The sequence below is a fragment of the Pelmatolapia mariae genome, linkage group LG16_19 (assembly GCF_036321145.2).
Source record: "Pelmatolapia mariae isolate MD_Pm_ZW linkage group LG16_19, Pm_UMD_F_2, whole genome shotgun sequence".
In the NCBI taxonomy this organism is placed as follows: Eukaryota; Metazoa; Chordata; class Actinopteri; order Cichliformes; family Cichlidae; genus Pelmatolapia; species Pelmatolapia mariae.
The window spans coordinates 69,862,903-69,888,269 of record NC_086241.1 but is presented as its reverse complement, the minus strand read 5'-3'; the positions used below and the strand labels follow the sequence as shown (position 1 = coordinate 69,888,269).

At 49.9% G+C, this 25,367-nt stretch overlaps 3 protein-coding genes across 3 annotated transcripts; 2 read left to right on the top strand and 1 right to left on the bottom strand.

The window, feature by feature from the left end:
* The first annotated feature begins 5,185 nt into the window (after nt 1–5,185).
* srp54 (signal recognition particle 54) lies at nt 5,186–10,507 on the top strand. The gene is made up of 17 exons (XM_063500304.1): nt 5,186–5,288; nt 6,877–6,966; nt 7,319–7,416; nt 7,494–7,585; nt 7,687–7,771; nt 7,866–7,970; nt 8,062–8,128; nt 8,201–8,258; nt 8,372–8,522; nt 8,640–8,788; nt 8,869–8,969; nt 9,145–9,231; nt 9,309–9,382; nt 9,482–9,590; nt 9,676–9,846; nt 9,978–10,073; nt 10,184–10,507. The coding sequence occupies exons 3-17, from the start codon at nt 7,339–7,341 to the stop codon at nt 10,273–10,275; spliced, it is 1,515 nt and encodes a 504-aa protein (XP_063356374.1). The 5' UTR covers nt 5,186–5,288; nt 6,877–6,966; nt 7,319–7,338; the 3' UTR covers nt 10,276–10,507.
* Nucleotides 10,508–10,820: 313 nt separating this feature from the next.
* Nucleotides 10,821–23,847, top strand: sec23a (Sec23 homolog A, coat complex II component). The gene is made up of 20 exons (XM_063500303.1): nt 10,821–11,151; nt 12,550–12,803; nt 12,894–12,951; nt 13,029–13,115; nt 13,192–13,428; nt 13,520–13,596; nt 13,684–13,828; nt 13,920–14,078; nt 14,218–14,333; nt 14,441–14,564; nt 14,650–14,730; nt 17,066–17,155; nt 21,339–21,445; nt 21,523–21,676; nt 21,754–21,831; nt 21,917–22,078; nt 22,262–22,348; nt 22,714–22,869; nt 23,065–23,130; nt 23,216–23,847. Exons 2-20 carry the CDS (start codon nt 12,583–12,585, stop codon nt 23,303–23,305), a joined length of 2,295 nt encoding a protein of 764 aa, XP_063356373.1. The 5' UTR covers nt 10,821–11,151; nt 12,550–12,582; the 3' UTR covers nt 23,306–23,847.
* LOC134646415 (histamine H2 receptor) lies at nt 17,472–21,332 on the bottom strand. The gene is made up of 2 exons (XM_063500305.1): nt 19,581–21,332; nt 17,472–18,505 (listed from the first exon to the last, which is right to left on the bottom strand). Exons 1-2 carry the CDS (start codon nt 20,275–20,277, stop codon nt 18,348–18,350), a joined length of 855 nt encoding a protein of 284 aa, XP_063356375.1. The 5' UTR covers nt 20,278–21,332; the 3' UTR covers nt 17,472–18,347.
* Nucleotides 23,848–25,367: the final 1,520 nt, after the last annotated feature.

The window sequence follows — 25,367 nt, the reverse complement described above, 5'->3', positions numbered from 1 at the left end:
CAGCACTGATCAGTTGTGTTTGCTTTTGGAACTGTGTCTTAATTCCACCTATTTTGCATAAGGGTCAGTACTACAGGCAGAAACCTAGGTGTGCCATGGGTTCCCATAGGCTCCTGGTCAAAGTCACCAAACCAGTTCGTAAGCAGGTACAGGTGTGGCCAGAAGGGTCCTCAGAGGCACTGCAAGACTGCTTTTCCACCACAGGCTGCCACACACGACAACACCACAGACTTTCAGGAATATACAGAAACTGTTATTGCCTACATCCCAAAATGCATCGATGATGTCACAGAGACCAGGTGTCACGGGTTGCTTAGAGGATCCACTCGCAGGACTCCTGAGTAGCGTTTAAACAGAGACGGTTTATTTACAGATCTTCACCAAGTGTATGTACAGACAGTGCGGGGTTAGTGCTATATACAAGACGTGAGGGGCAGGGGTCCAGGGAAAACGGGGAAATCACACACGTGCTCAGTTCAACCTCTCTCTTCTCCACTAGCGACCAGTCACTCCTTCCACACTCCACACGGGGAAACACGGGGACGGGTCCGGGGAATCTAGGAACAAAGAAACACTCGTTAAGTCTCTGAGACGGAGGCACAGGAAACTTGAGCTAGACGTGTGCTGACTAGAGCCTTCACAACAATCCAGCGTTGAACAGCTGATCTCCTCCTTCTAATATACCAGCTGGTCTGATGAGGCCCAGGTGTTCCCAATCCAGGAAGGCGTGGACCGAGGGCGTGAAGCCGCCATGAGTTCCGCCCCTGCAAAACAGGAGAGAGGAGGAGAGAGAGGGAAAAAGAGAAGAGAAGGAGGGCTAGGAGTGGAGAGATTCTGATCAGCACCTTGCCGATCCTGCAGGTCGTGACACCAGGACTATCACTGTCCGGGCCAATCAGAAACCATGGCTCACAGGTCAGGTTTAAATGCTCCTAAGGTTGAAAAATGCAAGCCTTCAGAGCCGGGAATTAGGTGAGCCAAAGAACAGCAAGGGCAAACCTGTCACGTGGCATCAGCTACAGCAAAGCTTCAGCGACAGCAGAGATACTTGGAAGCAGTGACAAGGAATACAAACCATCAGAGACTACAAGCCCACTCTGCAGACCGTGCTGAACAAATCCCCAGACAGTGTGTGCAGATCCCGTGCCAAAATCAGTACACGCAAAGCTCCAGGTCCTGATAACATTCTTGGACGAGCACTGACGGACTACGCTGTGGAACTCACAAATGTCTTCACAGACATCTTTAACACATCACTAGGGTCAGGCCGCCGTTCCCACATGCCTCATAGCCTCCACCATCATTACAGTACCCAAGAAGTCATCTACCTCCTGCTTTAAGGACTACCGTCCTGTCAAACTCACCTCCATCATTATGAAGTGCTTTGAACGGTTAGTCATGCATCAAATCAAATTATCGCTTTCCCCCAACCTGGATCCATTTGAGTTCGCATACCGGTCAAAACGCTCAACCGATGATGGAATTTCAACTGCCCCTCACTCAGCCCTCACACATCTGAACACTAGAGACTCATATGTCAGAGTGCTGTTCATAGACTTCAGTTCAGCCTTCAGCATCATCATTCCCCAGCAACTCATTCACAAACTGGATCTGCTGGGGATCAGCACCTTGCTGTATAACTGGCTGCTAGATTTCTTGACAGGAAGACAGCAGACAGTACGGGTCGACAGCAACACCTCCAGCCCAAGAACACTGAATACGGGGGCTCCCCAAGGATGTGTGTTGAGCCCCCTTCTCTTCACTCTGCTGACCCACGACGAGATCTACTACAGGGGTGAAGTTAACCATCTGGCAGAGTGGTACAGCAACAACAACCTGTCCCTGAATGTGGAGAAGACCAACAGCGACTCTACTTCCTCTGCAAACTGAGAAGCACAAGAGATTCAACCCCCATTATGAGCACCTTCTACAGAGGCACAGTTGAGAGTATCCTCACCAGCTGCATCACTGTGTGGTATGACTCCTGCACTGGGTTCTGCAGGAAAAAATGACAACGGGTAGTGAAAGCAGCTGCACCTGCCTCATCTGGAAGGTCCTCTCCATTACAGGTGACTCCACTCATCCCTTCAGCAGCGTCTTCAGTTTGCTGCCATCAGGAAGGATACTGAAGAGCCTCCGGGCCAGAACACACAGACTGAGAGACAGCTTCGTCCATTGGGCTGTCAGGATGCTGACCATCTCTGAATCGAGAAGGGGGGCCCAAGGGTACATCTTTCGCCATCCTACAATGCTGTGATTGCAGCCATTCCCCACTTTCTGTGAATGGTACTCATGGCCATTGATCAGTAGGCTTTGATTAGTTGTCATTGATCAATGGTCATAAGAATTTGCATACTAACAATCATGGAACTAACCCCCCAGCAAGCTGTTCATTCAGTGGTGCTAGTTTCCTTCACTATGCAAATGTACTGTTTATAAGGTTGGGGAAACCTGCAGTCAGCTGAGACTGAAGAAGTCACCTGGATGAGTGACAAAACCTTTCTTCCACTGAAAATGTCCGGATGAACAGAATCAACCTTTTGGGATTTACTTACCTGGATGATTAAGCACGCATCAAGACGTTATTTTATTACAATTTTTAAAATGATAGCAGCACAAACAAAAAATTTTGCAGCACAAACGTAGCACAAACGTTTGACATCAATTTTGTTTGATTCCATTAATGTGGGGGGGCTGGTTGACCTCTGTTGACCTTTAGAAATTTTTGTTAATATCTTTAAAATGTTAGCGGAACAAACAAAAATTTTTGCAGCACAAACGTAGCACAAACGTTTGACATCAATTTTGTTCGATTTGGGTAATGTGGGGGGGCTGGTTGACCTTTTGACCTTTACATTTTCATTAATATCTTTAAAACAGAAGCAGCACAAACGAAAATTTTAGCAACACAAACCAGCACAAACGTAGCACAGTTGATTGACACCCATTTTGTTTGATTTAATTAATGTGGGGGGCAATGTTCCCTCTAATTTTTTATGTGTCTGAGCGAACACACAAACTCCCTGAGCGGTCCCTTGGACCACTGTGAGCGACATCAGACGTGTGCACTGTGGTCACGCCAGCATCGAATCCATCCAAGTTAAATAGTTTATTAAAATCAAATCAAATTACAGCATTTACATTTATGTTAGACTACCTTTAATTAACTGCTTTAGCCCATTTACAATGAAAATGTAAAAAAAAATCTAGTCATTGACCTGTGTAGTATGTTAACACTATTGGAAGTAAAAATACCTTGAACTCCAATTTCGAAAACACAACTTTCTTTCTTTTCTTTTTTTATAAAGCTCTGACTTGTATTATGAGTCTGAGTCTGTGGTCTGTGAGAGAGTCTGTAACTCTGTCTGCAAAATACAGTAAATAATGACCAATGTTGGGCAATTAATTATATAGTTACTTCTTCAAAAAAGTAACTGAGTTATGCAAACAACAACGTTTTTTGCAGCTATTTTTTTAAATGCAGCCAAGGCATTTTTAAATAAACATTTCAAACTATTTACAGAACAATCAGCTGTTCTGCATCAAATCTGATGCCACACAAATTATTTGTGCCACTCCAAAAAATAATTTCTGTCCACTATGAGATAAAGGAGAACAACAGCCTGATACCTGCAGGCCTGACAACAGGAGATGTATCACTGCTGTAACACCTGTAACATTCAGCAGTCGCCTCATTGCTCATTGCTAACAAAACTATTGACTACACTACACACTAACTACACAAGGTTTGCGCTAAACGTCTCAAATCTCTCACATCTCAAAACCCCGCCGTCACTCCTAAAACTTCCCCCCGTTTCTTAACAACTAGATGCCACGTTGCCATATCATTTTTTGATTGGTCGACATGGTACTTTTTTGGACGAATAGGAAAGGGTGGGGGGTTGGTGTTGTCTTTGCTCACAGGTGGAGAGCGCTTTGGAGCGTTTTCCTTATAAAACGCCGTTTTTACCGTTTCTTCCCGCAGTAAATATAAACAACGATAGTATTCAGGAAGAAAACCAAACATTGCAGATATTTTTATCATAACTCTGGTTTTACGTGGCCTATCAACACAATTTAAAAACTGGTATAAAGTCCACACTTTTTCCCGTCATTGTTCTGTCTGTCCTGCTCACATCTCCAATGGTTGTACACGTTGTCATTAACGTGGCTTCACTCCACATCAGCCACGCCGCTTTGCTAGCTAAAACACCGGTGTCGGCACATAAGGACGCTGTCATAGCCTGTCAACCACGTTGATTAGCTGCGTATATACGAATGTAAATCGCATTATTGGCTGGTCTATTGGATAAGGTGGCATCGTTCTGATCCCATACGGGAGCAGCCAATCACTTACTGACTCACACTGCAAAACAGAATTGTTAAAGTATTAATTTTAATTTCAATTCAGGTACTGTCAGTTTTTTTTTGTGCGCAACGCAGATTTTCTGTGCGCAGAGACTGTGCCAGCAGTGCGCAATTGCGCACGTGCGCAGCTTAGAGGGAACATTGGTGGGGGGGCTGGTTGACCTCTGATGACCTCTAGAAATTTTTATTAATATCTTTAAAATGATAGTAGCACAAACGAAAATTTTTGCAGCACAAACCAGCACAAACGTAGCACAAACGTTTGATACCACTTTTGTTGGATTTGAAGAAGGTGGGGGGGCCAACTTCACTCACATTGTGTGAGGTCATTGGGTGTGGGCAGGTGATCTTCCTACCTAAAAACAAATAAACAAACAAACAAAAAACATGAGGGCTGAAGTTTCTCAAAGAGCCTGCACTGATGCTGCTTAGGTAAAAGTGGACAGGTGAGGCATTTGTGGTGCAGACAGGTGTGTTCAGAGGGCTGCACTGATGAAATCATGATGCAATGATGAGATCATGGGACAGGCTCAGGTGGTTATCCACAGAGCCCCGCCCCCTCCTGTACACGTTTTTAAGTGTGGTTTCTGTCCATCGTGGGAGCTGATCACAGATCAGCTGATTTAAACCTTTAACGTCCATGTGGCTCGGTGTTACGCGATGACGTCACTACAGCTGCATTCATTTTTGATCAATTTTAAACTAAAACTTTATGGAAGAACTTCTAATAGACAACACATTAAAGTGAAATGAAACATCTGATGTTCTGAATAAAGTTGTTGTTGTTGTTTTTTTTAAATAAAGCCTGAGTGCTTCCGGTTGGGCTGGTGAGATGACGCGGTGTTTCCGGTGTTTTGGATAACGCTCCTGTGGCGGAGTCTTGGTCCTGCTGCCGTTTAACGAGCACACTCACGGACACGGTAAGACCCGCACCTCTCTCCGCTCCCGCGAGGCTCGGTTCTCCGTACCGGGCCCGCTGCCACGGCCGGAAGTGCGTCTCTATCCGCGTGAGCCGCTGACGGGCTCCGCGTGAGCGCACCGAGCTAACAGAGCTAATGCTAGCCGCTCGGTCCGTGCTAACTGTAAACAGCTGACGTGTTATTCGATAAACAGGCGATCGATCCGCGGGATTATCGATCACGTGATGAGGAGCTGATCGATGTTCTGATCAGTTCTGTGTGATCGGACAGGCCGAAGGAGTGAGAGGCACCGGTGGGGGCCCGGGGTCCCGCTCGGGTCATCCAGACCTCCACCGGAGTCCAGAGAGCCGATGTGAGGAGCCAAACGGGTCACCGAGAAGCTCCATGGAGGGGTTTCCTTTAATCTGTCACCTCCAGGCTCAAGCGTGACCATCTGTTCAGCTTCATATCTGATTGATCGGTGGCTCCAGGCAGCTCCTTTCAGATATCGGAACACAAAGAAAGGATCGACCCCAAAATCACAGATCGTGCGTCCGTCATCTGTACTGAACCAGGTGTGAGGACAGCCAGAGAGCTATGCAGGGGGCTGTTTTCCGCTCTTAGTGCCGGAGTCTCAGAGATGATGAGCCCTCCATCAGCTGTTAGAAGTGATGAGACAGAAGCATTGATTATCCACAGTCATTGGACGGGCTGGGCAGCGTACACGATGATGACATCGTAACATCTCGACCATCTCAGATTTAGCTGCAAATCGTGTGCTCCAGAGTTTCAACGTTTATGAGTGCTGCGAAATGTGAGCTTCAAATATCAAAAACTTTCCAGGATGTTTTTAAAAACTTCCAGCAGGTTTCTTCACAACTGTCCTCACGGCTCATTCTCACCATCAGCATGAACAGCATCTGTAATCTGGGAGTTTGGCAGTTTCCAGATGTTACTATAATTATCACTTAGAGCAGGGGTGTCAAACTGCAGGCCTCGAGGGCCGGTGTCCTGAAACTTGTCCATGTGTCCCTGCTGCAACACACTGAATAACATTAGTAGCAAGACTCTAGAGCTGCATGCTGAGGTGGCAACCCCCACCTCCACTCAAGTGAAGTAGTGTTTGGAAAAATGTACTTCTAAAAGTACTTTAATTGCATTGTGTTCATTCATGAGCGCCTGTCAGGTCTTGCTAATGACCTACTTGTGTCATTCAGGCGTGTTGCAGCAGGGACAGCGGCCCTCGAGGACTGGAGTTTGACACCTGTGACTTTCTGCATTATTCTGTTAAATATGTGCATCGTTTTCATTTTGAGAGCTGCTGCAGGAGTCTGAGGATTCACTTTAAATCATTTCATGCATTCAGATACATTTAACAAAATCCACAGCTCGTTCAGGGTGAGTGGGCGCAAAGGCCGAACTCAGAGCCGGTCTGAAGCGAGCAGAAACGATATGAACGAACGATCTGAATCTGAACCGGTCTGATGTTTTGCAGTGTCTGTTTTTTACTGTGAGCCTCGAGCGCTGTTTCAGATTTCAGAGTGGATGATCTTCATCAAAGATAAATCTCTCAAATCTGAACAACTTTTATTTTCTCTCCTCTGGACAGGAAGAGTGAGGCTGCCACCACCACCTGTCAGCTGACTTGCTGAGCACGCTCAGTAGGAGGGGTACCCTCCACAGAACTCTGATTAACACAGTAAGTGACTTGATGCATGCTCAGTCATCCAGGTGAGGAAGTCCCAAAAAGTTGATTCTGTTCATGTGGACGTAGCAGCCGATCCCTACTCCCCATGAATGGTACTGATGGTCACCGATCAATCAGTAGTCATGACAATTCAGGATGCAGATGTGCTGTTTATAAGGTTGGAAACTGACGAAGTCACCTGATGATGATGAAACGTTCCTCCCTCTGAAAACATCCTGATGAACAGAATCAGCTTTTTGGGAGTAAGTGTGTAAATGTCACTGACTCCTCTGCAAGGAAACCGAGATCAGAAGTGGCAGCGTGCCGCACACAAGCACGCCGTAACCACACTTTTTATTTTCAGGTCTAACTTAGACCGCCATCATGGTGCTCGCCGACCTGGGGAGGAAGATCACCTCGGCGCTGAGGTCACTCAGCAACGCCACCATCATCAATGAAGAGGTGAGTGGGTCATGAGGTCGAATCTGAGCGCCCAGCTGACACCGCCATGGTCTGTGACTCACCATGTGTGTGTCCAGGTGCTGAACGCCATGCTGAAGGAGGTGTGCGCCGCTCTGCTGGAGGCCGACGTCAACATCAAGCTGGTCAAACAGCTGAGAGAGAACGTCAAGTGAGTGTGATCGTCCTGATCCCGGCGTCCGAGCGTCCCGGCGTCCGAGCGTCCCGGTCCCGTCCAGGTGTGCTGAACTCTGCTTGTTTTTGTCCCTGCAGGTCTGCCATAGACCTGGAGGAGATGGCGTCGGGTCTGAACAAGAGGAGGATGATCCAGCACGCCGTCTTCAAGGAGCTCGTCAAGGTCAGATCGTCTCGCTGCCAATGCTTGATCAGGTTAAACACCAACAGGAAGTTGTTGAGTCTAACCATGCAGTGTGTGTGTGTCATGTGACCAGCTGGTGGACCCTGGCGTGAAGGCGTGGACCCCCACTAAAGGCAAGAACAATGTCATCATGTTTGTCGGTCTGCAGGGCAGCGGAAAAACTACGACCTGCTCCAAGGTGACCCACACTCACCTGTCATAGACCCCCCCCCCTTACACAGACCCCGCCTCCTGCTGTGTTCTCACTGTGATTGGTGTGTTTCCTGCAGCTGGCGTATTACTACCAGAGGAAAGGCTGGAAGACCTGCCTGATCTGCGCCGACACCTTCAGAGCAGGTTAGCATCACTTCCTAGACTCACTTCCTGTCAGTCACATGACCGCCATCATCATCATCTCTCCTCTCTCAGGTGCCTTCGATCAGCTCAAACAGAATGCCACCAAAGCCAGGATCCCCTTCTACGGCAGGTGAGTCTCAGACAGGCGGCGTCCCTGGTGTTACCTCTGGGTGATGAGTTCAGGGACCTGCCGAACTTGTGTATGGTGCATTCACGTACCTCCTGACTGTCCGTGCTCTTCAGTTACACAGAGATGGACCCGGTGGTGATCGCCTCAGAGGGCGTGGAGAAGTTCAAAGCAGAGAACTTTGAGATCATCATCGTGGACACAAGCGGACGACACAAACAGGAGGACTCGCTGTTCGAGGAGATGCTGCAGGTCTCCAACGCTGTGGTGAGTCCCTGAACGCATCACCTCAGGTGCAGTCCCGCTAACTAGAGCAACAGGAAGTGTTTGTGAAGGTGCCTGCCTGTTCTGGACTCAGGTGTGTCCCTGGTCCTGTTTCCGTAGCAACCCGACAACATCGTGTACGTGATGGACGCCTCGATCGGGCAGGCCTGCGAGTCCCAGGCCAAAGCCTTCAAAGACAAAGTGGACGTGGCGTCGGTCATCGTCACCAAACTGGATGGGCACGCCAAAGGAGGAGGAGCTCTGAGCGCGTAAGCCCAGCGTCCTGTGCTGCATGATGATGTCATATGACTGTTACGGTTTACCTTCTTCTTCTGCTGTTTCCTGGCAGTGTGGCGGCCACGCGCAGTCCCATCATCTTCATCGGAACGGGCGAGCACATTGACGACTTCGAGCCATTTAAGACGCAGCCGTTCATCAGCAAGCTGCTCGGTAAGCACGCGCCGGGGGGAGGGGCATGTGCACGGATGCACGCTGAGCGGCTGTCATTGGTGGACTAACTGTTTACAGTCAGTCCACCAACTTTTTTTTTTTTTTAATCTGACTGATTCTGGATATTTGAACTGAGGCGTTTCCATGGAAACCTGTCGACTCCTCTTCCTGTCAGGAATGGGCGACATCGAGGGCTTGATCGACCGAGTGAATGAGCTGAAGCTGGATGACAACGAGGAGCTGATCGACAAGCTGAAACACGGTGAGACGGCGAGCACGCCACCCACACTGCACTCTGGGTAACCTCACTGATCTTAACCTTTGACCTCTGACCCGCAGGCCAGTTCACCCTCAGAGACATGTACGAGCAGTTCCAGAACATCATGAAGATGGGCCCCTTTGGACAGATCATGGTACACACTCACCTGAAACTCACCTGAAACTCACCTGAGGCTGAGAGACGGCCAGGCTTGATGACTGTGTGTGTGTGTGTGTGTGTGTGATGCGTTCAGGGTATGATTCCAGGCTTCGGGACAGACTTCATGAGTAAAGGCAACGAGCAGGAGTCGATGGCTCGACTGAAGAAACTGATGACCATCATGGACAGCATGAACGACCAGGGTAACACACACACACATACACACACACACACACAGCTGGTCCTGATGGATGACCCGCTGTCTCTCCACTCTCTTGGGTTCTGCAGAGCTGGACAGCAAAGATGGAGCGAAGCTCTTTAGCAAGCAACCCAACAGGATCCAGAGGGTGGCCCGGGGGTCAGGGGTCGCCACCAGAGACGTCCAGGAACTCCTCACCCAGTACACCAAGTTTGCCCAGATGGTCAAGAAGATGGGAGGCATCAAAGGACTCTTCAAAGGTACCGACACCTGCTGGGGGGGTCTGAGAAGGTTTTCAGGAACATGTGAGAGGTCAAAGGGAACTGAGCGGGTCTGCAGGTGTACAGCGTCCTGCCGCTGACGTGTTTGTGGCGTGCTCGCTGTGTTTCAGGAGGAGACATGTCCAAGAACGTGAACCCGTCTCAGATGGCCAAACTGAACCAGCAGATGGCCAAAATGATGGACCCCAGAGTCCTGCACCACATGGGTAAGACCAGAACCCAGACCCAACTGCAGGTTTGCTCGCCTGCACGCGTCCTGGAGAGTAACACCTGTGTGTGTGTGTGTGTGTGTGTGTGTGTGTGCGCGCGCACGCAGGCGGGATGGCGGGTCTCCAGTCGATGATGCGTCAGTTTCAGCAGGGCGCTGCGGGCAACATGAAAGGCATGATGGGATTCAACAACATGTGACCACCAACCAATCAGCTGCCTTAACTACAGGCTCCGCCTCCAGACAGGTGGAGGGGTGGGGCTTAGAGTTACCTGTTCTCTGCTGCTTTCAAAGAGAGGAGGAGAGGATGTCTCATTAATTTAAATGTGTAGGATGAAAATGGAGTGTCCTGATTGGACGAGCTGATGATGATGATGAAGATTAGTGATGTATTTTTGGCGTTTAATAAACGTTTGTATTTACACCATTTTACACCTGTGTTTTTGTTTGTTTGTTTGTTTTTTCACACAGCCAAGCGTGACAGGAAGTAAAGTCTGGGATTTTCAGAATAAAATCGTACTGTTTGCTTTGAGTAAAGCTGTAAAATAAATAAAGTGTGAGTTGTAAAAGTTTTCAGTAGAAAATAAAATGTGAGGTAAAAGTTTGAGTTTATTCCAGGAACCTTTAATTCAGTGAGAACAGGAAGTGTGCGGGCTGTTCTTCAGCCTGTTTAAAGATGATTAATAAAAATATGAAGACTGAACAGAGACGTGACTGCAAACGGTATCAGAATAATTCAGGTAATAACAGGTAATGACGGGTAATAAACAAGAGTGGCATCTGGTTTGATTAGTTTGGGTGTGAAGAGTGCAAACCCTGAGAGGTCAGAGCGGCTCCTCCCGGGCTGTGGCTCAGAGTTTCTCAGGTTTCAGGTAAGTTAAAGGTTGTCACAGTGAGATGAAACGGATGAGTCCTCCGGGCTGGACCTTCATTGCGCCGCCCCTCTCGGGTCTGGTTCCGGGATTTCTGTCGGAGTGAGCCCTCTGCCTGCGTTTTTCCTCTCTGGGTCTTGACGTGGCGGCCGCCATATTGTTTTGCTGTGTTGTCAGTGGAGAGCGGCGGCAGCTTCAGCGGCGGTGAGTCTCGTTTACCTGGAGCACGGACTCACCTGGGCCTAGCAGAGCTCCAGCCTCAGCTGGCCTCTGTCGAGCCACCTGTGCGCGCGTCCCGTAACTGTCACCAGTGTGACGTCAGTGTCGCAGTTAGCCGTTAGCCTGAGTTAGCTGCTGTGTGATGTTGAGAAACGGGGCTGACTTGGCGTTTGGGTCCTCGGGTTCGGCTCCAGGTGTGCCGACGTCTGCAGCTACCTGTGCCACACGGCTCCTGCTGTCACACACCTGCTGGTGTCCCACAGGTAGCTGCTGACGTCAGTTTTTTTAAGTGTCGCAGGCGCAGCATCTCTGACCTGCTGGACTTTAAATCCTGCAAAGGTCGCGCAGAGTCGGTGGGTGCCGATGAGGTCACGTGTGTAAGAGTGGCACTGTCTTGATGATGATGATGATGATTCTGGGATGAAGCCTCAGATTCATGTATGACGTTAGAAACGCTCCCATAGTGAGACCAGAGGATCCAGCAGGACCACAGGGACCCGCAGCCCGCCCGCCAGACTCTGTTCGGTTTTTGTAGGATTTTGTGTTCGGCTCGTTTTCGCGGGTCTCTGCTGGAGCAGCAGCTTGGGGTTCATTTCTCGGAGGTTCCTGCGAAGTTCGGCCTGAGCTGGACTCCATTGTGAGCATTGGGACTCTGGGCTGGTAGCTCAGTGTGCATTTTCTGCAGTTTTTACAAGAAATGAAGGTTTTCTGGACCTTTTTCAGTTTAAGAGTGAAGTCTCACTGACCTTTGACCCCATATCAGCCTGTTTGTGTCAGCATCAACCAGACTAGGGAGAAACTTTTTTTCTGATTTTAATTCTTTCTGTTGGTTCGTTCTTATTGTTGTTGTTGTTGTTGTTGTTTGTGCTTTATGAAGGTTTAGCAGTGACTCGTTTTTCTGCCACGTGTTCAAAGAACATAAAATCATTTCAACGTCACCATAAAAATCAATCTCGCAGGTTCAGGCGCTGCCTGCTGTTTTTCTCTTTTAGTAACTGCTCACCTGGAGCTTTGCCTGTCTTTGGGTGTGATTTTTCTTACCTTTGAGACTCACCTGTGTTTATGTCTAGAAACTAGAACCAGTCAGAATGTGGGTTGGGGGCACGACAGGTAAAATTGCTACCTGGTCGCATATAAACACGGACACCTGTTTGAGATAAAGACCAGGATGACATCGCCTCTCACAGGTGTGTCAGTCTGGTGAGAGATAAAGCCTCACCTTTGAAACGGTGACGCAGGTGTTTGCACGAAAACATCACTTCAATCCGAACCAACGTAACTTTAGAAAAAAGTGGGCGGGGCTTATCCCCACGCTGTCAATATCACTGCACTACCCTCACACTGCCCACCCACCCCCCACCCCCTCCTCCTTATACCCAACAGTGTGACCCCCCCCTCCCACTTCCTGGTGTTTCCATGGCGACCTTTCCAGAGTACATCGCTCAGAATGAGGAGCGCGACGGCGTCCGTTTCAGCTGGAACGTGTGGCCGTCGAGCCGGCTGGAGGCGACCCGGATGGTGGTGCCGGTGGCAGCTCTGTTCACCCCGCTGAAGGAGAGGACCGACCTGCCCCCGATCCAGTACGAGCCGGTTCTCTGTAGTCGCGCCACCTGCCGCGCTGTACTCAACCCACTCTGGTACGCATCACAGCCTCCAACACTCACCTGTCCGCCGACCCTTTACTTGTGTGCCCCGCACTCATCTGTCTGTGTGTCTGTACCTTTCAGCCAGGTGGACTACAGAGCCAAGCTGTGGGCCTGTAACTTCTGCTACCAGAGGAACCAGGTGAGTGCCGCAAGCCCCGCCTACCTGTCAGATGTTCCGGGTGTCAAAGGTGGAGTCTGACCGTGTCTCTGTCTCAGTTTCCTCCGTCCTATGCCGGGATCTCTGAGGTGAACCAGCCTGCCGAGCTGCTGCCTCTGTTCTCCACCATCGAGTATGTGGTTCAGGTGAGTCCTGAGGACATGTGAGACAGGTAACGACCGTGCCGTCAGGTGTGTGAGCCGCTGTGCTCTTTGTCCTCAGAGGGGCCCTCAGATGCCGCTGGTGTTCCTGTATGTGGTGGACACCTGCATGGAGGACGAGGACCTGCAGGCGCTGAAGGAGTCTCTGCAGATGTCACTGTCTCTTCTCCCGCCCACCGCGCTCGTCGGACTCATCACCTTCGGACGCATGGTTCAGGTGCACGAGCTCGGCTGCGAGGGTATCTCCAAGAGCTACGTCTTTAGGGGGACCAAGGACCTGAACGCCAAACAGCTGCAGGTACGTCGCCTGCATGTCCCTCTGGGGTGGGGCTGGGGGCTTCCCGAGGGTCAGAACTCAGGTGAGTTAACAACACCTGTGCTTCCTGTAGGAGATGCTGGGTCTCACCAAACCTTCGGCCGCTCAGGGACGAGGACCTCAGGCGGCGCCGCAGCAGTCATTCAACAGGTGAGCCTCCTGTTAGCCTGAGTAGGTGTGGTTTAAGTAAAGGTGCTGTCACAGCAGCGGCGTTCCTCACTGTGAATTTTCCTGCAGGTTTCTGCAGCCGGTGCAGAAGATTGACATGAACCTCACCGACCTGCTGGGGGAGCTGCAGCGCGACCCCTGGCCTGTGACGCAGGGCAAGAGACCGCTGCGCTCACTGGGTGTCGCCATGTCCATCGCCGTGGGGCTTCTGGAGGTGAGGGGGCGGGGCTTTAGGCAGACAGAACATGGCGTGGATGCCTCAAAGACTTTGATCGACGGTTTTATTTGTGTTCTTTTACCCACAGTGCACCTTTCCAAATACTGGCGCACGCATCATGACCTTCATAGGCGGCCCGGCGACGCAGGGGCCCGGCATGGTGGTGGGAGACGAGCTGAAGACTCCGATCAGGTCCTGGCACGACATCGAGAAGGACAACGCCAAGTTCATGAAGAAGGCCACCAAAGTGAGTGCACGGCGTTTACAGACCATGTGACCCGTTTTTTTTACCTGATTATTTTCATCATTACTTGATCGTTCTTTAAGACTTTTAATGGTTGTTGTGACCTTTGTTTGTTCTCGTTGTTCTGATCGCTGGCTCACAGCACTACGAGTCTCTGGCCAATCGAGCGTCCAGCAACGGTCACATCATCGACATCTACGCCTGCGCCCTAGATCAGACCGGCCTGCTGGAGATGAAGTGCTGCACCAACTACACCGGGTACACACACACACAGTCACTCAGTCCTGAACCCTGTCAAAGGTTGGTGGGCTGTGTCGCGCCCTCTGTGGTCGTATTCATGCATGACATGTGTCTCTGTGTCGCAGCGGTTACATGGTGATGGCCGACTCCTTCAACACGTCTCTGTTCAAGCAGACCTTCCAGAGGGTTTTCACCAAAGATGTCCAGGGATCCTTTAAGATGGCCTTCGCCGCCACGCTGGAGATCAAGGTATGAAGGAAAAGAACAGGGAGGCGCCGCCCCCAGCGCATCTCTATCACAGGTTAATGACCCCTGCTGTGTTTTTCCCATGCAGACGTCCAGAGAGATCAAAGTGTCCGGTGCCATTGGCCCCTGCGTGTCTCTGAACGCCAAAGGACCCTGCGTCTCCGAGAACGTACGTGAAGCTAAGACAGTGCCACTAACGACGCCCCCTGCAGGCAGAGACAAAGGGGGTGTCCAAATTCATGGGCTGCATCCTCCTGAGGACGCATTTGTAGACCGATTACGTCACAGCGACGCGATGAAGGCTGTCCAAATTCGTAGACTCCTCCGAATGCAGCCGACAAATGCGTCCTCCTTTTCCCCGAATTTGAAGGATGGGTCGGGTGTGTCCTTCGTGGCCCACTATATCCCAGAATTCATAGCGCGGCCCAGCCAAACTCCAGTTTCCGGCAATGGCGGCCACTACTAAGTTTTAAAATTACTCTTACTAATCTTTCTGGGTAACAAAATAAACTTTTAACATATTTTCAGGCGAGAAAGTAGCTGTGTAAACTTCAAATATCTGCTCGTTTTATCAAGACATCACATATTTGCAAAAGTGCTCCGACATTTTCGGAGACGTCTGCTACCCACCAGCTAGATAGCTAGCCGGGAGCTCGAGGGTCACTAGAGCCGCCAAGAACGGCACAACTCCCGGCACATCATTTTCAGATCACCGCGGACTTTCGCTACTCAGGTTAAACGTAATATATAAGTCACTTAGACAACCTAAAAATGTTATTGTTTGGCTTTTTCAGTGTTTTATTTGTTCGTGAGTAAATCGGTTTGGCTGAGATTAAAGTGATTAGATTAGATAAAATAAAACTTTTAATTAATCCCCCGGGTGGTTTTTACACAGCTGAATAAACGTCAAACAGAAAACTGATTAAACAGAAGTGTGAGGTGGTCGAGAATTTACGCCAGTGTCCTGTTATGTTTTAGTTCAATTCAATTCAAGTTTATTTATATAGCACCAAATCACAACAACAGTCGCCTCAAGGCGCTTCATAGGTACAGAGAAAAACCCAACAATCATATGACCCCCTATGAGCAAGCACTTTGGCAACAGTGGGAAGGAAAAACTCCCTTTTAACAGGAAGAAACCTCCGGCAGAACCAGGCTCAGGGAGGGGCGGGGCCATCTGCTGTGATTGGTTGGGGTGAGAGAAGGAAGACAGGATAAAGACATGCTGTGGAAGAGAGACAGAGATTAATAACAGATATGATTCAATGCAGAGAGAGCAGACGGCTGAGTTTATTAAACTCCACCGAGACAGCGGTGACGCTAATCAGAAGGCTAGACCGTCCAATTTCACAGCCGTTTACTTCCGGCCTACCCGACCTTCTGAGGACCCAGCCGGGTCCTCAGGAGGATGCAGCCCTTGAATTTGGACACGACCATAAAGTACACTAACACCGCCCCCTGCAGGCAGAGACAGGAAGTACACTAGCACTGCCCCCTGCAGGCAGAGACAGGAAGTACACTAACACTGCCCCCTGCAGGCAGAGACAGGAAGTAACACTAACACCGCCCCCTGCAGGCAGAGACAGGAAGTACACTAACACTGCCCCCTGCAGGCAGAGACAGGAAGTAACACTAACACTGCCCCCTGCAGGCAGAGACAGGAAGTAACACAAACACTGCCCCCTGCAGGCAGAGACAGGAAGTAACACTAACACTGCCCCCTGCAGGCAGAGAAAGGAAGTAACAATAACACTGCCCCCTGCAGGCAGAGACAGGAAGTAACACTAACACTGCCCCCTGCAGGCAGAGAAAGGAAGTAACACAAACACTGCCCCCTGCAGGCAGAGACAGGAAGTAACACTAACACTGCCCCCTGCAGGCAGAGACAGGAAGTAACACAAACACTGCCCCCTGCAGGCAGAGACAGGAAGTAACACAAACACTGCCCCCTGCAGGCAGAGACAGGAAGTAACACTAACACTGCCCCCTGCAGGCAGAGACAGGAAGTAACACAAACACTGCCCCCTGCAGGCAGAGACAGGAAGTAACACTAACACTGCCCCCTGCAGGCAGAGAAAGGAAGTAACAATAACACTGCCCCCTGCAGGCAGAGACAGGAAGTAACACTAACACTGCCCCCTGCAGGCAGAGACAGGAAGTAACACTAACACTGCCCCCTGCAGGCAGCGACAGGAAGTAACACTAACACTGCCCCCTGCAGGCAGCGACAGGAAGTAACACTAACACTGCCCCCTGCAGGCAGAGACAGGAAGTAACACTAACACTGCCCCCTGCAGGCAGCGACAGGAAGCACACTAATACTGCCCCCTGCAGGCAGAGACAGGAAGTATACTAACACCGCCGCCTCAGAATCTTACTGCTCATATAAGTGCTGATTGTGTTTTTGTCAGGTACAGGTGAATCCTCAGGTGGATCATGGGTGTAATTCCTGTGTCCGGCCTGCAGGGGCAGAATAGCTTAGACTGTGACTGTTTGTGTTCCAGGAGATCGGCACGGGAGGAACCTGTCAGTGGAAGGTTTGCGGACTGGATCCGAGTACCACGCTGGCGCTTTACTTCGAGGTCGTCAACCAGGTATAAACACCTGACCTCTGACCTTTGATTCTGTCACCGTCACCATGAAGCTACTGGATTATTGATATCCACCAATTAAAAGAAAGTTCAGTGATCTGCAGTGATGTCATGGTACAGGATGATGTCATAGATCCTGCTGTTGAGAAAATAAGAGCTCAAGCTGACAAAATAAAAGCACCACTGATGTTCTGATAGTGAAATTTTGGTTTTTAAAACAACAATTAGACCAGTGGTCATTTGTTTGTAGTTTATTTTTTTAGTTTTTATTATTTTAAAAGTAATAGCATTTTATTTTTGCTGTTTATCGGGACAGCTTTCAAAATGAAAACAGCAAAAAACTAAAGCAGCCAAACTGACACAGTCTTTCTAAGAGGATGCTCAGTCATAGTAGGCAGGAAATGAGTTTGAATTTGAAGTGCACACATCAGGGCGGAGATGCTGACTTCCAGGCTCCACCGAGTTTGTCCATCATCCTCGATCCTGCTGGGCTGCACGAGCTGCTCGTCACTCCCAGAGTCTCCGGCTGTTTATCAGCTCTGTTCACGTGCAGCACGGCATCCAGCTCAGAGTTTAAACGCTCAGTGTAACTGAGCCCATGGAACAGTTTAACCTTCGTCCTCCGTCTACTCTGTGCTGATGTGGTCACGTCAGCATAAACACACCTCTGCTGAAATGGAGCTGAAAGAGCTCGGACTGTTTGTAACTCTGAGTGGATCAGGAAATGTTTCGTGTTGTGAGACTGCGGGAGATCATCAGCTGAACATCAGTGTGCGGTCTTCAAACACAACGTCACGTCAGAACTCGTCCACGCTGAAGAAGAAGATGAGAAGTATGGCCTACATTTCCCAGAGTGCACAGGTCCAGTGATGGTGATGGGAGGATCATGGTGGTGTTAGTGTTTTGGGAGAAGATGGAGGCTGTGTTGCGGTCGTACTTGTTGTTGTTGTTGTGCTGAGGCGATTGGTCGCAGGTAGATGGAGGGCGGAGCTCTGGGAGCGGGACTCCAGGAACATCCTGGCACACGGAATGAACCTGCGGAAACTTCGGCGCACCGCCGCCCTGTACCTGCTGGAGTCACAGAGAGACAGACAGGAAGTGACGTTCCTGTTCACTATGACATCATGAGCGCATCATAGTGACATTTCATTACTGCTTCAAAACTGATCGGAGCCTTCGATAAAGAAAGTCTGACTCACGTCTGCGTCATGCAGGTGATCCACGGGTTGAGCGCGGCGCTGGTCAGAACCAGCCAGGAGGAGAGGGCGGCGGTCACGGACGGACTCTGCTGACCGCTCAGCGTCTCGTACAGACACACAGAGATGTAGGGCAGCCAGCAGACCAGCAAACACACTGCCAGGAGACAGGAAACAGAGTCACATGACTTCGTCAGCAGCCCCTCTATGAGTGAGCTGGTGTTTGGAGACTAGTTATGTGGACTAGTTAAAGAGGCGTAGGGACTAGAGAACGGCCTTGAAGTTGCAGATCTACCAATCTGAAGGTGGGCGGTTGGATCCCTGGCCGCTCCAGGCTGGAGACTCTCTGCTTGTATGAACGTGGCGTGTAAAGCACTTGGATGAGTGCTGTGTTAGAGCCAGTAGCCATTTACTCGCAGCGCTCTCATTGACCTTATGGCGAAAACATTAACCTGGTTTATCGGTCACTCAGACCGTCTGCAGCTGGCCGTGGTGACCTTTGACCCTGCCTGTGTTTATGACCTCAGTGTTTGTCCCTATAATGAGAGTAATGGCAGTGAGTCACAAAGATAAACATGGACGCTGATCCTCAAAGACGGCTGTGACGCCGAGGTTTTATTTTAGAGGGTAAACGGCTGCGGTCCCGTGGTCACATGGTCCTGCTGTTTGCTTTGAGATTATGAGGACATTTTCACATGGATCTGCTCTGCTTTACCAACGGGGAAATGTTTTCTGTCGAAGGAACAAAATAATTTCATGCATCAGACTTAATCAGCAGAAATCAGATAGGCAGGATGTTCAGTCCCAGTGGAGAAATACTGGAACTCCATATGAAATCACTGGTAATTACTGGGACTGTTGCACCAATTAAATAATCTAGAGGACAAGTTTCGGACTACTTACTGAAGTTTAAGAGACTGCAGAGATTTTTAGACTAGCTGGAGATTTTGAGCGTTTAACAGGAGTTGGAGATTAGTTCAAACGTCTGTGTTACTGAAGTTTGTTTACTAGCCTGAGCATTACTTTCAGACAGTTGTAAGTTTTTAGCTGATTTGAGGAGTTGTGGAGATGTTTGTGGGCTAGTTACAGAGGTTGGAAACTAGTCGTCGGACCTCTGTGTGGGGGAAACTTGGAGTAAAGCTCAGAGGACGAAGTTTTCACAAAGAACGCGAGTCGGTGAAGTGGAGGTGTAACCCGTGTCCCTGCAACGTCAAGGAACAGCTTGAGCTCACCTGAGGTGGTGACCATGACGATGGAGCTCCTCAGGTAGTTGTTGGCAGGAACGTAGAAACAGTGCAGCTCGTTGCACATGAAGGTTCCCCTCCTGGCCTGCTTCCTGGCCACGTACACGATGTATCCGTACAGCGAGCACATGGTGAGGATCGGCGCTACGATGCCCGCCCCCATCCACGGCAGCACAAAGTACCTGTTCTCCGGGGTGAAGCTCGGGCAGCAGAGGAACCGTGACTCGCTGTAGGCGTAGCTGCCGAAACCCAGCAGTGGCATGGTGGCGTTGGCCAGGCAGAACAGCCAGACTGCGACCAGCACCGCCCGGCTCCGCCCCGCCGTCCAGATGCTGTGGAAGCTGAGGGCAAAGCAGATCTCCGTGAACTTGTAGATGGTGGCCCAGGCGAGCGAGTGCAGGGAGGCGGTCTGCAGCAGGAGGAAGATGAAGCCACCGCCCTGACAGACGGCGGCCTCACTGGAGTGTCTGACAGGCTGGGAGAGACTGTTGTACGCACTGAAGGGGATGGCGGAGAGTCCGAGAGCGAGGTCGCTAAGGCTAAAGCTCAGGGTGAGGCCCAGCGTGTCGGACCGCAGCTCCTTGTTCAGCAGGAGCACCAGCAGGAGGAGGAGGTTCCCACAGGTGGATGCCACGCTCGTCAGCAGCATGAGAGCGGCGTACAGCGTGCTCAAAACGTCCGCCATCTTCACATGGACTCGCAGGACAGGAACGTGCACCGTGCCGAAGTGATCCAATCACCTGCAGGCTCTCTGATCAGCTGATCGATCAGCTGTTGGTTTCTTCTGAAACGAGGAGCCGAGGACGAGCAGCTTCAGCAGGCTATCGCAGCAGCTGAGAGCCCGCCGTCACCACGGAGACTGCTGGGATTACCTGAGGCTCTGTGAGTCACACCTGAGCTGCAGTTGAAATAACAGCAGCTGTTGAACACGCAGAGAGAACCTCTCAAGGACGTTTCCACCAATCAGAAACAAGAACCAAGACCAGAAGCAGAGTCCACCTGAACCTGCAGCTGACCGGACCAGTCGGGAGGAAGAGCCATGCCGTCACCTTCATCGATTGATTATCAGCGTGGTCTGTGCTCTTCAGAGGTTAAAGGTCACACTGATGTTGGCTGGAGTTGATCAGTCGGTGTGTGTGAATCTGATCGCAGTCCAACGAGTCTGATCGGCTCAGAGTCTGAGCGGGGGAGGGTGGACTGCAGGGGGCGTGTCCTGTTCTCCTGGGGGTGTGTTGCCATGGCGCACCTGTTTGACACCTGCTGTGAGGATGATGAGCGCGTGCACACACACACACACACGCGCACACACACACACACACGTTTACCTGCTGACTGTAAAGTAAACAAGATGAACATCCAATATCCTGCCTGTGTGTGTGTGTCAGTCACGCAGCCTGACTCAGGTAATAACAGGTGTACAGGTGTGTAATCACCCTCACCACCTGCTGAACCTCAGACCGCTGAGGAGCTCAGGCCGGGGTTGGGTGTGAAGCAGCCAATCACAGCTCAGCTTTGTTAAAGAAAGTGACCTCTGAGTCACGTCTGGAGGCAGAAAACGAGCCTCAAACACAGAAACACACCTGAGCAGGTGCTACGGAAATAAACAGTCCAAGGGGTCGTGACCCTGACAGCGAGGTCTCAGGGGCGGGATAAATGCTGGAGGCAGGGTTAACGTTCTATGATGTTGATACCTGATTAACCTGACCTCTGACCTCTAACTTGCCTGTTTGTGGTCACTTCTTGCAGCACAATGCGCCGATCCCTCAGGGCGGCCGCGGGGCGATCCAGTTCGTCACGCAGTACCAGCACTCGTCAGGTCAGCGACGCATCCGGGTCACCACCACCGCCAGGAAGTACGAACACACCTGCATCCACCCCATCACTACACACACACACCTGAATTAATCCCGGCCCCTTCTCTTCCCCTCAGCTGGGCCGATGCTCAGACGCAGATTCAAAGCATCGCGGCGTCCTTTGACCAGGAGGCGGCGGCCATCCTCATGGCGAGGTTGGCAGTGTACCGGGCAGAGACGGAGGAGGGGCCGGACGTGCTCAGGTGGTTAGACAGACAGCTGATCAGACTGGTAGGAGAACATACCTGCAGAGTGAGCGCCACGATTGATCCGAACAGGAAGCAATTGATACCTGTGTTTGTGTTCAGTGTCAGAAGTTTGGCGATTACCACAAAGACGACCCGAACTCGTTCCGGTTCTCCGAGACCTTCTCCCTGTATCCCCAGGTGACCCGACTCCCGTAATGCTCTGCACAGACACATCTGTGACACGCACCGGGATGCAGGGCTGACGTGTGTTTGTGTGTTTCAGTTCATGTTCCACCTGCGGCGTTCGCCGTTCCTGCAGGTGTTCAACAATAGTCCTGACGAGAGCTCGTATTACCGACACCACTTCAACCGGCAGGACCTGACGCAGGCGCTCATCATGATCCAGCCGGTGCTCTACGCCTACTCCTTCAACGGCCCGCCTGAGGTACCTGTACACCTGTGTGCACACACATCTGTATAGCTGCACACACAGTGCAGACTGAACAGCTGGATGTGCAGGTGTTTCATGTTTCAGAATCTGAAGCTCTCATTGTGAAACAAACTGAGTTATTGATCATTGATCGATTAACTGATCAGACTGTGTGTGCATGTGTGTGCGTGTTTCTAGCCCGTCCTGTTGGACAGCAGCAGCATCCTGCCCGACCGAATCCTTCTGATGGACACGTTCTTCCAGATCCTCATCTACCACGGAGAGGTACACCCGACACCACCAATCACACTCCAGCACCTCGTGACATCACAGCTGTCTAAGCCAATCAGGGTCGAGTAATTTAATTATGATAGAGCCACAATTATCATTCAGATGGTTTCTTTAAACGTGATCCAGCTGTTTCCATCACAGGTGTGACGCTGAGCTGAGTTCCCACCTGATTTCAGTCCAACTCTCAAACCTGAACGTGCTCCAATCAGCTGTTTGCAGTTTTACCTGCTGAGCTCGTTCATATCCTCTCGTTAACTCAACGATTCATTCACATGAGCTCAAAACACACAAATCTTTAAAGAACCATGATAATGACCCGTGCAGGTGTACAGGTGTGTCTCACTGCGTCTCTCTGTTAGACTGTGGCTCAGTGGAGGAAGGCCGGCTATCAGGACATGCCCGAGTACGAGAACTTCAAACACCTGCTTCAGGCTCCGGTGGACGACGCCCAGGAGCTGCTGCACACGCGCTTCCCCATGCCGAGATACATCGACACGGAGCACGGCGGCAGCCAGGTGAGGGCGCAGGCACACACCTGAGAAACACATCAGCTTTATTTACATCACCTCAGATCACAAGGCGTGACATCAGCACAGCGGCAATGTGACATCATCAACAATTTCCCGATGCAAACTCTCCTTTATGCACCTGTGCCCACACCTGTAGACATGATCAGCAGGTGAAAGGTTTTCTTCTTCTGCTGTTTTCAGGCTCGCTTCCTGCTCTCCAAAGTGAACCCCTCCCAGACCCACAACAACATGTACACCTGGGGGCAGGTAAGACTTTAACCTGTAATCTTTAACCTTTAAATGTGGACCAATCAGACGCTGTGTTTACACAAGTCCCCCCCCCCCACTGCAGGAGTCCGGCGCTCCGATCCTGACAGACGACGTCAGCCTGCAGGTGTTCATGGACCACCTGAAGAAGCTCGCTGTCTCCAGCGCCGCCTGAGTGTGCCATCAGCTCACCTGTCCTCATCTGTTTGTTCTTTATTTGTTTTCTTGCTGCCTGTGTTTCCATGGCAACAGTTCACAAGCACCATCAACCAATCAGCAGCAGGTTTAGAGTTTTAACCTCACAGTGTAGAGATGCTATTGTTAATTGGCCTTTTTTAAAAAAAAAAAAAAAAATGAAGTTGCATTTGATTGGTTGATCCTCTCAGACAGCGGCAGTGATAGCTTTCACAATAAAAGCCACTGTGTAGTTTTAGTCTGTCAAGCTTTTATTGTGAAACAACAGCAGGAAGCGGTGGCTGTCGGGAGTTTTTTCCCCCCATTTGGCTAAAAAGTTTTAAAATGATTTTAAAATTTTAAGTGATTTTTCTAAATTTAGGAACAGGAAACAGGAAGTGAGGAGTTTTGTTTTTTTAGAAAGCATGTGATGTCACTGAGCGCGCGAAGCTGTCTGCTTGTGTTTGAACACTAACCGAGAACGAGCGCAGATGTTCACCTCGCCACTGTTCTCGTCTTTCTAATAAAATCTGCAGAATTTTACAGAGTTTGTCTTTTTCTGAAACGTGAAGCTCTGATGTCATCAGAGACGCTCGCAGCACCTATGCATGTGTGACTGAGCCCAGTGTTTGATAATGCACTGTCTGACACCCTGCAGACGGTCTGTTTGTAACTGTAATCGGCTGTAGACAAGATGATCACAGGTGTTATGAAGGAAGGAAGGCTCAGGGTTTAAGTAGTCATCATCATGGGCTCATCCGATTAGAATGAGAATAAGCAGTCCTCAATCATTCACAGGGTTCTCCTTTTATTCTCAAAATCAATAAAGGAAAGACACACATGGACCGCCAATGCTGAAAGAAAACAGAGATTTAAGTTACTCATTACCTTAAACAATACATAAAATTAAAAACCCAAACAGAACCTCACCTCTGCTGCCGCCCCGTGTGGGAGTGAAGAAAGAGTGAGCCAAAAGTGAATGCAGTCCTTATATAACGTGTGACAGGTGAGTGCAATTAAGGACAAGCACCACACCCAATCAAAGGTGAGAGAACTAAACAAGGTGCATCTGGTGAAGTGAGTGGGTGTGCTGGGTTGTGCTAAAAGGTGGGTCTTTACAACAACAGGACTGCGGAACCCTTGCTGGGAGAAAGAAAGGTGGAAATCAAAGAGCTTTGGGTGGATTGTGGGTGGAAGAGTAAGTGAATTTAAACTGGATCAGTTGGACGTTTGTCAAAGAGTTTCGTTACCAGCAATATCTCCCTCGCTACTTCCTGAAGCCATAGTTGATTTCACTCTACTGGATAAGAAGACTAAGGATGGGGCATTTATTTTAAACTCCTATACTGTGCAGGCTTACATTGACCAGTTTTGTGGTTATGTTCAATTATATACGGATGCATCTAAGGCTTCAGCCAGTCAGATTGGTGTAGCAGTTGTGGTCCCAGAGTTCATGGTTAAAATAGGAAAAAGGATCACTAATAGACTGTCAGTATTCACTGGAGAACTGCTTGCAATTCTGTTGGCGGTTCAGTGGGTGGAAGACATGAGGCCATTAAAAGCTATTGTTTGTTCAGACTCAAGAGCATCATTGCTTAGTTTACAGTGTAGTCACTCAGATGCGAGAGCAGATATTCTAGCAGAAATTCAGCAAACACTATTCAGAATAAACATGATGGGTCTTACAGTTGTGTTTCTATGGATTCCAGCCCATTATGGAATACTGGGGAATGAAATGGCAGACAGAGCGGCGAAGCAAGCCACAAAACATGGGACAGTTGACCTGGCTGTTAGTTTTGGTCAAGCTGAAGTGAAGAGTATCATACGGCAAGAAATGAGGAGTAGATGGCAAAAGCAGTGGGAGGAGGAAAGGAGAGGACGGTGGTTGTATACAATACAAAGGGGGGTAGGAGAAATGAGGACCACTGGAAGGAGCAGGAGAGAGGAGATGGTCATATCGAGATTGAGATTTGGACATACTGGGTTAAATGCTACATTATTCTTGATTGGGAAACATAATACGGGGAAATGTGCCTTCTGTGGAGACACAGAAACTATAGAGC

What these genes read in the sequence shown, in the direction of transcription:
- sec23a (XM_063500303.1), top strand. Translation starts at nt 12,583, where the DNA reads ATGGCGACCTTTCCAGAGTACATCGCTCAGAATGAGGAGCGCGACGGC. An exon ending in CCATCGAGTATGTGGTTCAG is followed by an intron (nt 13,116 to 13,191) that starts GTGAGTCCTGAG and finishes CTTTGTCCTCAG; the next exon opens with AGGGGCCCTCAGATGCCGCT. An exon ending in TGCTGCACCAACTACACCGG is followed by an intron (nt 14,334 to 14,440) that starts GTACACACACAC and finishes TCTGTGTCGCAG; the next exon opens with CGGTTACATGGTGATGGCCG.
- srp54 (XM_063500304.1), top strand. Translation starts at nt 7,339, where the DNA reads ATGGTGCTCGCCGACCTGGGGAGGAAGATCACCTCGGCGCTGAGGTCA. An exon ending in CCACCATCATCAATGAAGAG is followed by an intron (nt 7,417 to 7,493) that starts GTGAGTGGGTCA and finishes GTGTGTGTCCAG; the next exon opens with GTGCTGAACGCCATGCTGAA. An exon ending in AGGATCCCCTTCTACGGCAG is followed by an intron (nt 8,259 to 8,371) that starts GTGAGTCTCAGA and finishes CGTGCTCTTCAG; the next exon opens with TTACACAGAGATGGACCCGG.
- LOC134646415 (XM_063500305.1), bottom strand. Translation starts at nt 20,277, where the DNA reads ATGGCGGACGTTTTGAGCACGCTGTACGCCGCTCTCATGCTGCTGACG. An exon ending in CGTCATGGTCACCACCTCAG is followed by an intron (nt 18,506 to 19,580) that starts GTGAGCTCAAGC and finishes GTCTCCTGGCAG; the next exon opens with TGTGTTTGCTGGTCTGCTGG.